The sequence below is a fragment of the Rhinopithecus bieti genome, unplaced genomic scaffold (assembly GCF_001698545.2).
Source record: "Rhinopithecus bieti isolate Rb0 unplaced genomic scaffold, ASM169854v2 scaffold_26532, whole genome shotgun sequence".
Lineage (NCBI taxonomy): Eukaryota > Metazoa > Chordata > Mammalia > Primates > Cercopithecidae > Rhinopithecus > Rhinopithecus bieti.
The window spans coordinates 1,286,106-1,298,781 of NW_016812934.1; the positions used below are offsets into that span (position 1 = coordinate 1,286,106).

The 12,676-nt window shown below is 43.8% G+C and overlaps 1 protein-coding gene across 3 annotated transcripts in view; it reads right to left on the reverse strand.

Moving 5' to 3' along the window:
- Positions 1-736: 736 nt before the first annotated feature.
- The window catches only part of TBX5 (T-box transcription factor 5), a 55,483-nt gene continuing 43,543 nt past the window's right edge, over positions 737-12,676 (reverse strand). For all 3 annotated transcript variants that reach the window (XM_017847374.1, XM_017847372.1, XM_017847373.1), the window contains exon 9: positions 737-2,910. In XM_017847374.1, the coding sequence (XP_017702863.1) occupies positions 2,336-2,910 (575 nt within the window). In that variant the 3' untranslated portion in view covers positions 737-2,335. The remainder of the gene's footprint in view (positions 2,911-12,676) is intronic.

Sequence of the window (12,676 nt, forward strand, 5' to 3'; positions counted from 1 at the left end):
CCATTGCACTTGAAAGAAGCTGAACTGTCATTTCTTTATAATTAATTCACACTTCTCAGGGCTTCTTTGCCTGGGAAAGGTCCCAGGAGACCTGATTAAATGAATAATTTGTAATCAACAAGCCATTTGTTTCTTTTTCAAGGGGATGTGGCATATTTGATAGCTCTTGATAATTTGAGGGGTGTGGGCATCAAAATTACAAAAACAGAACAAATCTGCAGCACAAATGTACTTACCAATTTGCTGCTCTCTTCTGTCCCATATGTGTTCTAGAGGTCAAGTTCACAAATCCTAGATCCATGGATTTAAAATAAATATCTGATTCACTAATGATTCATAAAGTTATTTGCAGTGGAACCTCCAAAATGCCTGGCTCCAACAATTAATTCAGAGAAAGAGATTCTTGAAAAACCCAAACATTAGGTGTTACATATAGTATGACCGATACCGTTTTAAATCAGTTGGAATTCCTAAAGACTTTTCTTCTCCGATGCCTACACAAATTCCATTAAAACAAATAACTTCATTCCAGGGATATAAACCAGTGGATACATATATTCAGCTTCATCACACTCAAGGACAATGGATCCCAAATTCCCCTGAGATGGGCATGAGAAATCAGGTGGGGTGAGAAATTCACATGCAAGACAACTCCTTCCTGTTTCCTCCACTTCCTATCCCCTCTATTCAGTCGGTAGAAAGAACATGAAAAAAAAATGGGTGTTCAAGTTCCTTGTACTTGTTTAAGCACATGGTATTTATTAGGCATTAATTGGCACACAAATATAAGGCACGAGTACTTAGTCCTCACCCTCCCCCCTTAGCAACATAAAAAGACATAATCGCATAGGGACACTCACTTACAAACACACGCGCACTCTCTCACGTACTTAAACACACTCAGCCTCACATCTTACCCTGTTCTGTTTATTAGGGTCTGTTTAAAAAAAAGGAAAAAAACTTATTTTTAATCAAAAAAAGCAAAGCACATTCGAAAGAGAAAAAAAACAAAAAAACACAAACTTGGTTTTGAGTATCAATAAAATTAAAAGCTCTCGGCCAGCTCGTATGCTGGGTTTCATTTCATGTTATTACTTAATTAAAATTCCTATTTATAAATAAATAGTACCAGTAAAATATTACATCTGAAGAACCCTACCATAACACTTTACTTACACACTTTTTTTTAATACTGTTTTCGGCTTTCAGTAAACACAGTTTTGTGTCGGCATTGGTGTGGGCGTGGTTTCTTTGGAGGGACATCATCGGTGACCGTGTCTTGCCTCTTCTGTAAGAATTATGCATTTTGCTTCACATCCAGTTTGGATTGTTGGTGATGGAGGTTTGGAAGGTTGGGCTGGCCTTGTTTTTTTTTTCAAGTTTTCTTTTTTTTTAATCAGGAAGAATATTTATTTTGGCTTTTTGTCCACAACTCTTGTCAACACAGACCTTGCACTGTTATCACAGTCCTGCCTGCATGTAAACCGGGGCTTTTTAAGTTTTTCAAAGCAAGCTTTCCGGAAGGGAAGCTATAGGCCACATTTTAGCGACAGACAGTTGGAAAGACAGAGCTGGCAAGACGGTAGGGCTGAATAAGACAGGATGCCAGGGGGCGTCAGTGTTATCCTGACTCCGTGGGTAAGTAGAGGCAAAACTGAGCATGTGATATTGGAGAAGGCAGGACAAAACCAAAGCAAATGGGGACATAGGGAGGCTTTTCAGAAACATCGCATGGCAGAGGTAGGTGCTTTTCTTAGTCAAGGAGAAAAGTGAATTTAGGTTTCAGGGGTGGTTTACTTGAAGGGAATCCCGCAAGTACACATTTTGAAATATACTTGCCTCAGACCTCCCCCCAAATAAGGGACTGGGTCCCATTAAGAAAATTGAAAGAAAAAAATATATTATCATTTATTATATAACAATGTCAACATTAACACCAAGACAGGGAAAGACTCCAACTACGCACCAGGGAAAAACACTCAATGAGGCAAGACTCTCTGGAGCCCAAAAGAAGGAATGGGGGAAGAGATCTGGGGAGTGGTGTGAATGTGGCTGGTTGATGAGTGTGGTGGTCGTGGGGGGTGGGACTCAGCTTTTTGTGTTTGTTTTTTTAAGTTTTGAGACAAAACAAGAAAGTCACATTTTTAAAATTGTGGTTTCAAGCTACTGATTAGATCAGCATCCAGCGACCTTGAGTGCAGATGTGAACATTGGGTGAAATGAAAAATCTTGTCTGTGGGGTTCTCTTGGCTACTGTCTGTCTCCTTCTCTCTCTTTCTCCTCTATCTCTCTCTGTCTCTCTCTAGGAAATGTCTGTTGTGAAGCAGGCTTCACTTTAGCTATTGTCGCTCCACTCTGGCACCATGCCAACTCCATGCACCGAGTGGTACTGATGCGGGGACAGAGTCCTTGGCACACCATGCGAGTAGAGGAACTCAGGGGGCTGAAGGGTGCCAGGGGACTGCAGGCCAGTCTGAGGCCCACACTGCCTGACCACAGGCTGGTGGGCCACGGAGGTCTGGTGCTGGAACATTCCCTCTCCCAGCTGTGGGGAGCCATGGTTGGCCATGCCTGCCAGCCGGGGGACCAGGGGCCCCGAGGTGAAGTGAGCAGAGAAGTGCTGGTAGGGTAGCCTGTCCATGGGCTGCACAGTGGTGACGGTGCAGCTGCTGTAGGAAGGCATGCTTGGCCACGTGTTGCAGCTGATGTCCTCCAGGCTGGGCACAGGCTCACTGGGGGGCGCAGAGCTGGCATACATGCAGGCCTGCCGCTGTGCTGACTCTGTCCTGTAGGAGGCACCCAGGCCCTGCTGCTGTGGGTAGCTTGAGCGGTAGAAGGAATCTTCTTCACTGGGTGATGTCTCCATGTAGGGCTTCTTATAGGGATGGTCTGTGGTGGAACATTCTTCCTCTGTGAAGACAGGAGAGACAGCAGTGAGGCCAGGAGCAGGCACCAGGCAGCTAAAAGTGGAGACAGTTATTTGGCCAAAGTACTGAAGAATAAAGCCTGAGAGATTGTTAGCCCTAACCACCATTCTGAAAACAAAAAAAGAGGGGTGGACTGTAGTGGTTAAGACCTTAGGCTATGGAGTTCTATGCAAACAGTTTGACCTTTCTGAGTTCAGCTTCTTCATCTGTAAGATGGAAAGGGAAATAATAGCATTTCCTACAAAGGCAGTGTTAAGAATTAAACGGAAAAATACACGAAGCACTTAGTCCAAAGCCCAGAAACACTCAATAAATAGCAACTAACCAGGTGCAGTGGTGCACACCTATAGTTCCAGCTGCTTGGGAGGCCGAGAAAAGAGGATCACTTGAGCCCAGGAGTTTGAGACCAGCCTGGGCAACACAGTGAGAACTCCCATCTCAAAAATAAATAAATAGCCATTATTATTATCTTTCCTCTTCTCCAGCATGTAAATTTCATAAAAGCAGGACATTGTCTGCCTTATCCGTCACTTTATTCCCAGAACCTAGTAAACACCTACTATTAACAAGAGCATCAACAATAAGTCAAGACAAACACATATAGTGTGTACTCTGCGTAGCACGATTCTAAGCACTCTCCATAAAGTAATGCATTTAATCCTCATAACAACCCTACCAGGTGGGTTTTACTATTATCCTTATCTTACAGATGAGAAAAAAAGGACTCATGGAGGTTAAGAAACTTGCCCAAGGTTTTACATGGCTGATAAACAGTAGATCCAGGATTAGAATCCAAGTAGTCTGACTGCAAAGTCCTTGTTTTTCACTGTCTTGATACATAGAGAAGGCATGCAATAAATATTTGTACGATAGATGGATGGATGGATGGATGGATGGATGGATGGATGGATGGATGCATGGATGAGTGGGAGGGAGCTTGAATGAATGTTCAAATGCTTTCCTGATTCTTTATGTGAGCAGGTGCCTAGTTAATACTTGTTAAGTTGGTACAAGTTAATGTGTTGCTGTTTCCTGCTGAGCAAGTCACTTCCCTTCCCAGTGCACTAGTTATTTCCTAGTGTAGGGCAGTGGAGATAGTTCTGTCTCTGAAAGGGGGTCTCGTTTCACCACTTTGGGGCCACTGGCCCCTTTGAAAACAAGCAAAAGTGCTGGGCTCTTTCCTAGAAAACTGCATTGAAACACGTTTTGAAAACTGCATGTGCATACAATTCCAGGGAGTTCAAAAACTCCCTAAAACGCAGACCCCAGGTTAAGAAGCCTAGACATGTCTGGATTTGAATCAGGCTCCTTTACTTAATATCTGTGTGATACCAGCAGGGCATCTATGCTCAGAGACTCATCATCATCTCTGAATCAAAGTGAGTAATACTTACCTTACTGGGTAGCTAAGAACTACGTAAGATTGAGCATATAAGTCTCCTGATTTCCGTCAACATGAACAGCTCTTGTTGCAGGGGCAACACCACCAGTCAAGCTCATGGCAGACATAATTCACAGTAATACCCTCAAGGTATTCCCTTCAGGGGAAGCAATGCTTGGGTATATCTACCAAGGTGTAAACCTCAACACAGACTCATTACTCATCTGAAATTTTACCTTCCAAACTGAAAATTCTCTTTCCTCATCTTTCTGTCTCTTTCTAGTCAATAAATGTTAAGGAGTTACGTCTGTCTTTGGAGAAGTGAAGAAAAATGAAACACTGGGGCATCCATGCAACTCACTGTGATGGCTGATGGCCATGAAAACAGAATGCTGAACTAAATAACAAGAGGAAATGATCAGAGCTATTATTTATTGAGTACCTACTACGTGACCTTACTCTTCATCTCACAGTAATTCCTCAATTACAGTGTCTGCTGTAATGCCTGTCTCCATAAAGGCAGAACTAAAGCTCAGAGAAGTGACTTGCCCAAGGTCACATGGCTGAGAAGGAACAGAGGCTGGAATCCAAGCCAGATTGGATTGACTTTGCCTACACGCCTTGCTTCTAACTCTCTAGATTTCTAATATCCAGTGCCACTCAAGCAATCATATAATAGATAATTACTGAGCTGCTCCAAAGTGCTAGGTATTGTGCCAGGTGCTGGAGATAGAGTGGTGAACAGGGTAGACATGATCCTGTTTTTGGTGCATGTCCTCGATCCCAGTCCATCCTACCATGAGCAGTAAATGAGGGAGGCTGACACTCTGCGACTGAGAGGTGGTCCTGAGATATAAAGACACAAGTAAGCCATTGACTCAAGAGTAAATCTTTTGGCTTTGGACTGGCTTGTAAAACAGTTCCCCAACCCAGGTAGAGTAGATTGGGTTTGGGTTCCACCAACCAGCTCCATTTGTATCAATGTCCAAGTGACACCCACATATAAGCCAAAAGTGTCCACAAACAAAACATATCTATGTTAGGGTTGTGCCCACTTAACGGCAAGCAAACTTATTTTCAGCTAGACTCCTTCTGGGCCACATCTGGGACCTATAGGATGCCCAAAAAGTTTGTACCAAAAAAAAAAAAAACTATGAAAAACACATTCTTCCAGGTGTTCTATCTACATCATGCCAACCATGCAGATGTTTGAAAACATCCAGATGAGTGAATGGCTACATTTTTCACCTTTTAACTGTGCGGTTTTGTGTGTGTGTGTGTGTGTGTGTGTGTGTGTGTGTGTGTGTGTTTGGAGTCTTGAAGACATTGCTATACTCAGCTTCGTTTTGTCCTCACCACCTCCTCCCTTGATTCCTTTCCTTCCATTCTTCCTTCCACCCCCCAGATTCATAAACCTGAGTGTTTCCATTGTTGCTGGAATCATAACCTTTGGGTTTTCCATTTAACCAGGCTGTTCCCCTTTTCAATAATAGAAAGTACAGCTGCAGGGCACCCTTGGCCAGAGAAAAAAAAAAAAACAAGGCAAACTAACTATTCTCAAGTTTCTGATCCCCTTCCAGATTTGTTACAAGTAAAAAAGGAAGAATAATAAGAAAACGGCCGGAACACATTTTGGAAAATCGTAAAATTATACATTCCAGTCTTTAATACCCCAAAGATCTAATGCAGAGCACTAAGAAAAACTCAATCTTGGCTTATTGATAAAAGCAGGTACTGAATATTCTCAAATTCCTCTCAGGCCTCATCACATTGTAAAGAAATTCCAACTCAAGGATACACATTTCAGGTCAGTCATGATAAATGCTCGGGATGTAATCTCTGTGTTTATTTTGGTTATGGCTCAGTTTGTTTCTGTTTTCATTTTCTTTTGAGAGCCCAATAACTGTTCAACAGCAAAGACCTATCTCCGGCCAAGTCATGATTAGCTTTCAGGGTTGGTAAATGTGCGGTTGTGTGTGTGGGGGGGGGGTTAAGAGTTAAGTATCAAGTCTTCTGATGAGAAGAGTCCACAACTTGGCTTCAGAAAGTTGCATATTAAGAGTGGTCAATTACATTGCAACTATTCTAAACCCAAATGAGTCTCTTAGGTAACAGTAAAGTTCCTCCTGATTCTGACCATTCATGATGTCATGGCGCTGTAGAAAACCCTAGTACTTTGGACTTTTCTAGATGTTTTTGATTCTAGATGAAGAGACTTTAGTAATGTATCCAGGGCACAGATATTAAGGCACAGAGTTATGGCTCCAGTGCTCACTGGCCATGTGACTGTGGATGAATCACTGGGTCATTTCAATCTCAGTTCTTGATTGTAAGTGGAGATAATACCTGAGCTTTTTATGAGATTTAATTTGAGGTAATACTAAGGGCAGTGGAGTTTTTATCTTCCTTGCACATAAGGCATTCAAATCTTGTCTGTCCAAATGACCTGGGTCCATTCTCTTTTCCCTCTTTCTCTTTTGGAAGACTGGACAGATAGCATTCTGAAAGCTGTCCCATACTTAAAAGTATTTGGGTAGATTACAGAGCTGGAAACCTCACAGAGTGCTTTCAAATACTAATCCTATTGAGCAAATATTGTCACTATTCCCAAATGGGTCATTTCTCTTGCCAATTCAGTTCATTCAGATGAAGAACCATTGTCGAGTCTTCCCAGACAGAGACCCTGAAACTCAGAGTAGTAATCTTTCTAGCTGAGTGACCTTCAGCAAGTTGGGAAGGTGGCTATAATTCAGGCCTTCTGACTCACAAAGCAGTGCTCATTCTGACAGATGGCCCCAGGCTTTCCATTTCATGCAACCCTACATGCTCAGCCAACATGAAAAGGTAGCAAATCTTGACTCTTATGGATGAGTAGATAGATGGATGGGTGGGTGAATGCATGCGTAGATGTATGGGTGGGTGGATGGGGGGATGGATGAATGAGTGAGAGGATCGATGGATGAGTGGGTGGATGAGTGGGTGGATGGATGGGTGGTTGGATGGGTGAATGGATGCTTGGATTGGTGGGTGGGTAGATGGGTGAATGGATAGATGGGTGAATGAATGAGTGAGTGGATGGATGAGTGGGTGGATGGGTAGGTAGATGGAAGGGTTGATAGATGGGTGGGGGGATGGATGAGTGGGTGGATAGGTGAGTGGATGGGTTGGGGGATGGGTGGATGGATGAGTGGGTGGATGGATGAGTGAGTGGATGGATGAGTGGGTGGATGGATGAGTGAGTGGATAGATAGATGATTGATGAATGGGTGGATGGAGGAATGAGTGAGTGGGTGGATGGGTGGGTGGACGGGTGAATGGTGGGTGGATGGATGGGTGGGTGGGCAGATGAGTGGGTGGATGACTGGTTTTTTGTTTTTGTTGTTGTTATTTGTTTTTGATGTCCCCATGCTCTTAGCTCTTAGCATAAAGTAGAAAGAGTTGGAATGGTATTGTGGGAAGATTCTCAACTAGAAATCAAAAGAGTCAGTTCCAAATATCACCTAGTCACTACCTGAAATCATTATATTTACTTACTGGCTTATTATATGTCCCATCCAGTAAGAATACAAGTTTCTTGAGAGCAGGAGCCTTTTCCACTGTGTCCTCCACTTATCCCAAGCACCTAGCACAGTGTCCATTATACATTAAGTGCTCAATAAATGAAGATTAACCTGATGCATCCATCCCAGTTCTGCCACTCATCGGCCACATAAGCTTAGAATCTAACCCTGTCTCTTGGTCCTCCATTAGACCCCTGCAAAACAGAGATGGGTGGCATCTCCCCTGGTTCAAAGACTGCTGCAGGGAGCTGGAGAATCAGCAAAGGAATGGATGTGAAATCTCATTTTAAAACACACAGCACTGAGAAAATGCACCCTGCAAAGCCCTTTTCCATATCTAATTCCCCTTCCCCTCTCAATCTCTAACTTTCCTTTGAATATCTGATTCAACTCCTGGCTATGCTAGAATCTTTATTTGGGTTGCTTTTGCTTTATAATGTAAGTTGGGGTGAGAGTCAGGGGTGGGAGGGAGAAAGACAGACAAGTGCTGTCCCAAGCCCTGGGGTCCTGGATTTGATTGAGTGGCATTGATAAAAGACCTTCCCGGCTTTTTTGGCTCAATCCATCGGGAGAGATAGTTTGGAGACAGCCGGTTCCAAACACAAGGAGCCCTCTGGCCTGCCTGCCTGAGCCTGACTCCTGGGCTCATTGGAAAGGAGACAGACAATGAGGGGAAGTCAGATAGTGGGGCAGGCAGGGGCCAGGGGGAAAACCACCCATGGAGTTATCACTTAACGAGAATCCCAACTGGAAGGAAACCTCAGCTGATTTCTTATCACTTTACAATGTGGAGGCTGATGATGAATTGCTATTTGTTGTCTCCTAGGCAGGACAGAGAGCCCTTGGCTGGAATGTTCCCTGTCACTGGGAGCTCCCTTTTGGGGGTGGAGGGAGGTGAGAAGGGCAGAGGTTTCTGGAAAGGTGAAAGGATTTCTCCAGGGTGCACACCCCATTCACCCCGAGCCCACAGGCCTCAGTGTACATCTCAAGCTGGGCCACTCATGAGCTGGGTGACTTCGGGTAAGTTCCCCAGTGTTGGTTTCCAAATCCACAAAGAAGGGGCAATTCTTCACCTTGTTATCGCCAACCCGCCACTAAGACCTGATTCCACCCACATCTCTAGCTTCTCCCCACACCCTGGTGGGAGCCACCATCTCCTGTTTCAGACCGCACGATGGCCTTTCAATGGGTCTCTGGTGCCAACTAAATAGTCCTGTGCTATCAGAGCAAAGTGACGGCTTCCAAATAAAGAACTTAGGCATGTTACTCACAAATTTAAATCCCTCCAATGGATGTGCACTGGTGGTAGGATAAAATCTGACGTCCTTCATTAAAATGGCTTATACAAGTTGCCATCTCGCTGGTCCCTGCCTTTCTCTCTAGCCCTCATGCCCCACCACTTTGCCCTCACCCTGAGTGCCAACATCCCAGCCTTCTGTTCACTCCCAGGTGGCAGGCTCTCCCTCAGCCAAGGGGCTTCATGCATGCTTTCCTCTATGTGTGGATACCCTCACACCGCCCACTTCTCCTATCCAACACTCACTCTCCTCTGATCTCAGTCTCAATGCTTCCCTGATCTCCCACCCTAGACTGACATTCCAGTTTGATATTCCTTAACACTTTGTATATCTTCTTTATAGCATTCAATCATTTATTTTATTTTTTTTATTTTATTTTTTCTTTGAGACAGGGTTTCATTCTGTCACCCAAGCTGGAGTGCAGTGGTGCAATCACAGCTCACTGCAGCCTCGAACTCCTGGGCTCAAGCAATCCTCCCATCTCAGCCTCCTGGGTTAGCTAGTACCACAGGCATGTGCCAACACGCCAGGCTAATTTTTTATTTTTTGTAGAGATGGAGTCTCACTATGTTGCCCAGGCTAGTCTCAACTCTTGGGCTCAAGCAGTCCTCCAACCTTAGCCTGTCAAAATGCTGAGATTACAGGTGTGAGTCACAGTGCCAGGCTTCACAATTTCAATTAAGCAATTTATAATTACTTGTGTAATGTCTGACCTGCTTGCAACAGTGTGAGCTTCATAAGGGGAGGCCTGAGGCAAGCACATGTTTATTGAGCACTCATAGCTGCCAGACACTGTTCTAGGTGCTTTCTGTGGGTGATCTCATTTCCTCTCATCACAACCATATCAAACACGTGCTATTGTTATTCTCACTTTGCACAAAAGATAGTTGAGGCCCAGAAAGGTAAAACAACTCGCCCATGGGAACACAGCTGCAAACTGTGAGTATTTCTACAATGGATCAGCCCCCAACTCCATCTCCCCCAGTGGCCCCTCCAAGTTGATTTTAAGTTCATCCGAGGATCCATTAAATGTTCCATGAAAGTCAAGTCATAACCTAAGAGGTTTGTGAACCTTGCATTCAAAGCCTCCCCGCCGCATCCTTCAGGAATGCATTTATAAGGATGCTGCTGTAAATATTGAACCTGAAAAGCATCATGATCCTTTTTAACTTGTTCCTGCCCGTCTTTTGGTCTGGCATTAATTTAATTGATTAGAGCTCCCTAATTCAAACCTGGTGAGCTCTTAATCAGCATGTCTGACCCAGTCTCAAAGACAGATCTTCAGTGGAAAATGAAATTTTGAGACTGTAGCAGATGAGCAAAGGTAACCAAGACAGTATAGAGTGGTGGTGAAATGCACAGGTTTAGAATCTGTAGACCAGGCTGGGGTTCAAGAACCACTGGCAGTTTTTGTTTGGAACCTTTCTGAGCCTCAGTTTCCCCATTGGTAAAGTGGGCTAATAATAGCATCTACTCCATAGTGTTGTCGAAAAAGCTTGATCTGGGACTTAGGAAGGGCACCCTTAGATATAATATAAAACAGAATCTCTATTCAGGGACCTGTATCCCATGGGACATTCTTAACCTCCTGCTCATGCCTAAAGAGGCAGACATATTTGCAGGCATCTGGTCTCCAGTCCATCCGGCAGCAGATGTGCCGGGAGTCATGCCAGGGAGCCTGTTGGAGTGATATTGCTCAGGCCTTTGAGATTCAAGGAGTTTGGATTGGCTTCAGGTAAGTCTGGAAGTCAGGCCTCACCCAGGTCAGCTCCCAGCCCCATGTAAATAGCAATGACAGCTCTTCCCTCCTTTAAAACACAAGATTGGTAAGTGTCAAATAGTCAAACTGTGTTACTTTCCTCATGTAACCCCAGCTCCAGAAAAAGCTACCAAAGCATCCATTCCTATTGGTTGTTAGCGAGTTGTTTTCTCCTAAAGGTCTAGGCACTGGGTACTGGATTCACAAAGGCTTGTGTTGACCACTGAGGCTGTGAGGTTCAACAGGCCACTTTGTAGATTAACATTGGTGTCGTTTAGAGCAAAACAGTTACTACTTTCTGAGTCAACCCTGAGATAACATATAATGTGTATGATTTTTTGACATCTTTGCACCAAGCCTATGAGATGAGTCGTACCCTGAGGCCAAATTTACAGATTTTTTTAAATGAGGCTTGGAAAGGTTAAGTAACTTGTCACTATTTATAAAAAATTTTTTAATTGCAAAGGTGAACTTCATCCTGATTTATTCTGCAGACCATAAATGTAAGCTTTAGCCTACACTATCCCCTCTGCATCTGTCTTCCCAAGCTCTCACCTAGAGAGGCAGTCTTCCCTGGGAAGACTGATTAAATTAATGCCAGACCAAAAGACAAGAGGCAGATTCCTCCTGGGAATCACTTTCTGGAGTGATACCTGCCACATACCCAATCATAGCTACCACCTACTGGGTGCTTGCTAACTATCAGATGCTTTAGGGAACATCATCATTCACAAAGTGAGAAACCAAGGCTAGGAGAGGCTAGACCTGAGTGAGGTCACACAAGAAACAGGGAACAGAAATGAGATTTGAACCTGCATCTCTCTGTCCCCAAAGCCTGCAGTCTCCCCACCATGCCATCTATAGCTCACGCCAAGCAATGGTTCTAGCGAGCTGAATTCCACCACACCACCTGTGCCAAACACTTCTATTCTGGCTCACAAAAAGGGCCACCAGGAAATTCTTTCTTTAGCATAGCCCCTTTAGATTTGAATGACTTAGAAAAAAAAGCCATTCATTTCTCATGTGGCAAAAAAAAAAAAAAAAAAAAAAAACATGGAATGCCTCAGCTTAGTAGATTTAAATGGGGATGAGATGTGAAAATCATTTGTGATTTGTGTGTGTGTGTATGTGTGTTGGTTTTATCAGAAAAAAGAAAAGAGTTCAAAATCCACTTGGGAGAAACACTGACACATATGCCAGAGAAATATTCACAGTCACAAGGGGTTTTCCTACATCATGGCTTGTAATACAATCAGGGACCACTCAAGCAACCTCCCTGCCTACCAGAGGGGGTTGCAAAATAAAGTAGAGTATGTGAATGCATGCCTGTAGTCCCAGCTACTAGGGAGGCTGATGTGAAAGGATCACTTAAGCCCAGGTGGCTGAGGCTGCAGTGAGCCATGATTACACCACTGCACTACAGTCTGGGTGATAGAACGAGACCCTATCTCAAAAAAAAAAAAAAATAAAATAAATCTAGTTCATTCTCTGCACTCTCCGTGTTTGTGTGTGTGTGTGTGTGTGTGTGTGTGTGTGTGTGTGTGTGCATGTGTGCATAAATGAATACAATAGGTCTGAACATTTCAAATAAGCTTTCTCCAAAGAAGGGGCTGGAACTGGAGGTGGGAACATGTCAAGGGAACTTTTAGTTTTGGCTGTATGGTTTAAATTTCTTATCTCCATGTATTTTTGTGTTGTTTACATTTTTAAATAAAGTAAATAAATGCACACTCCTCCCCCGCACCCCCAAC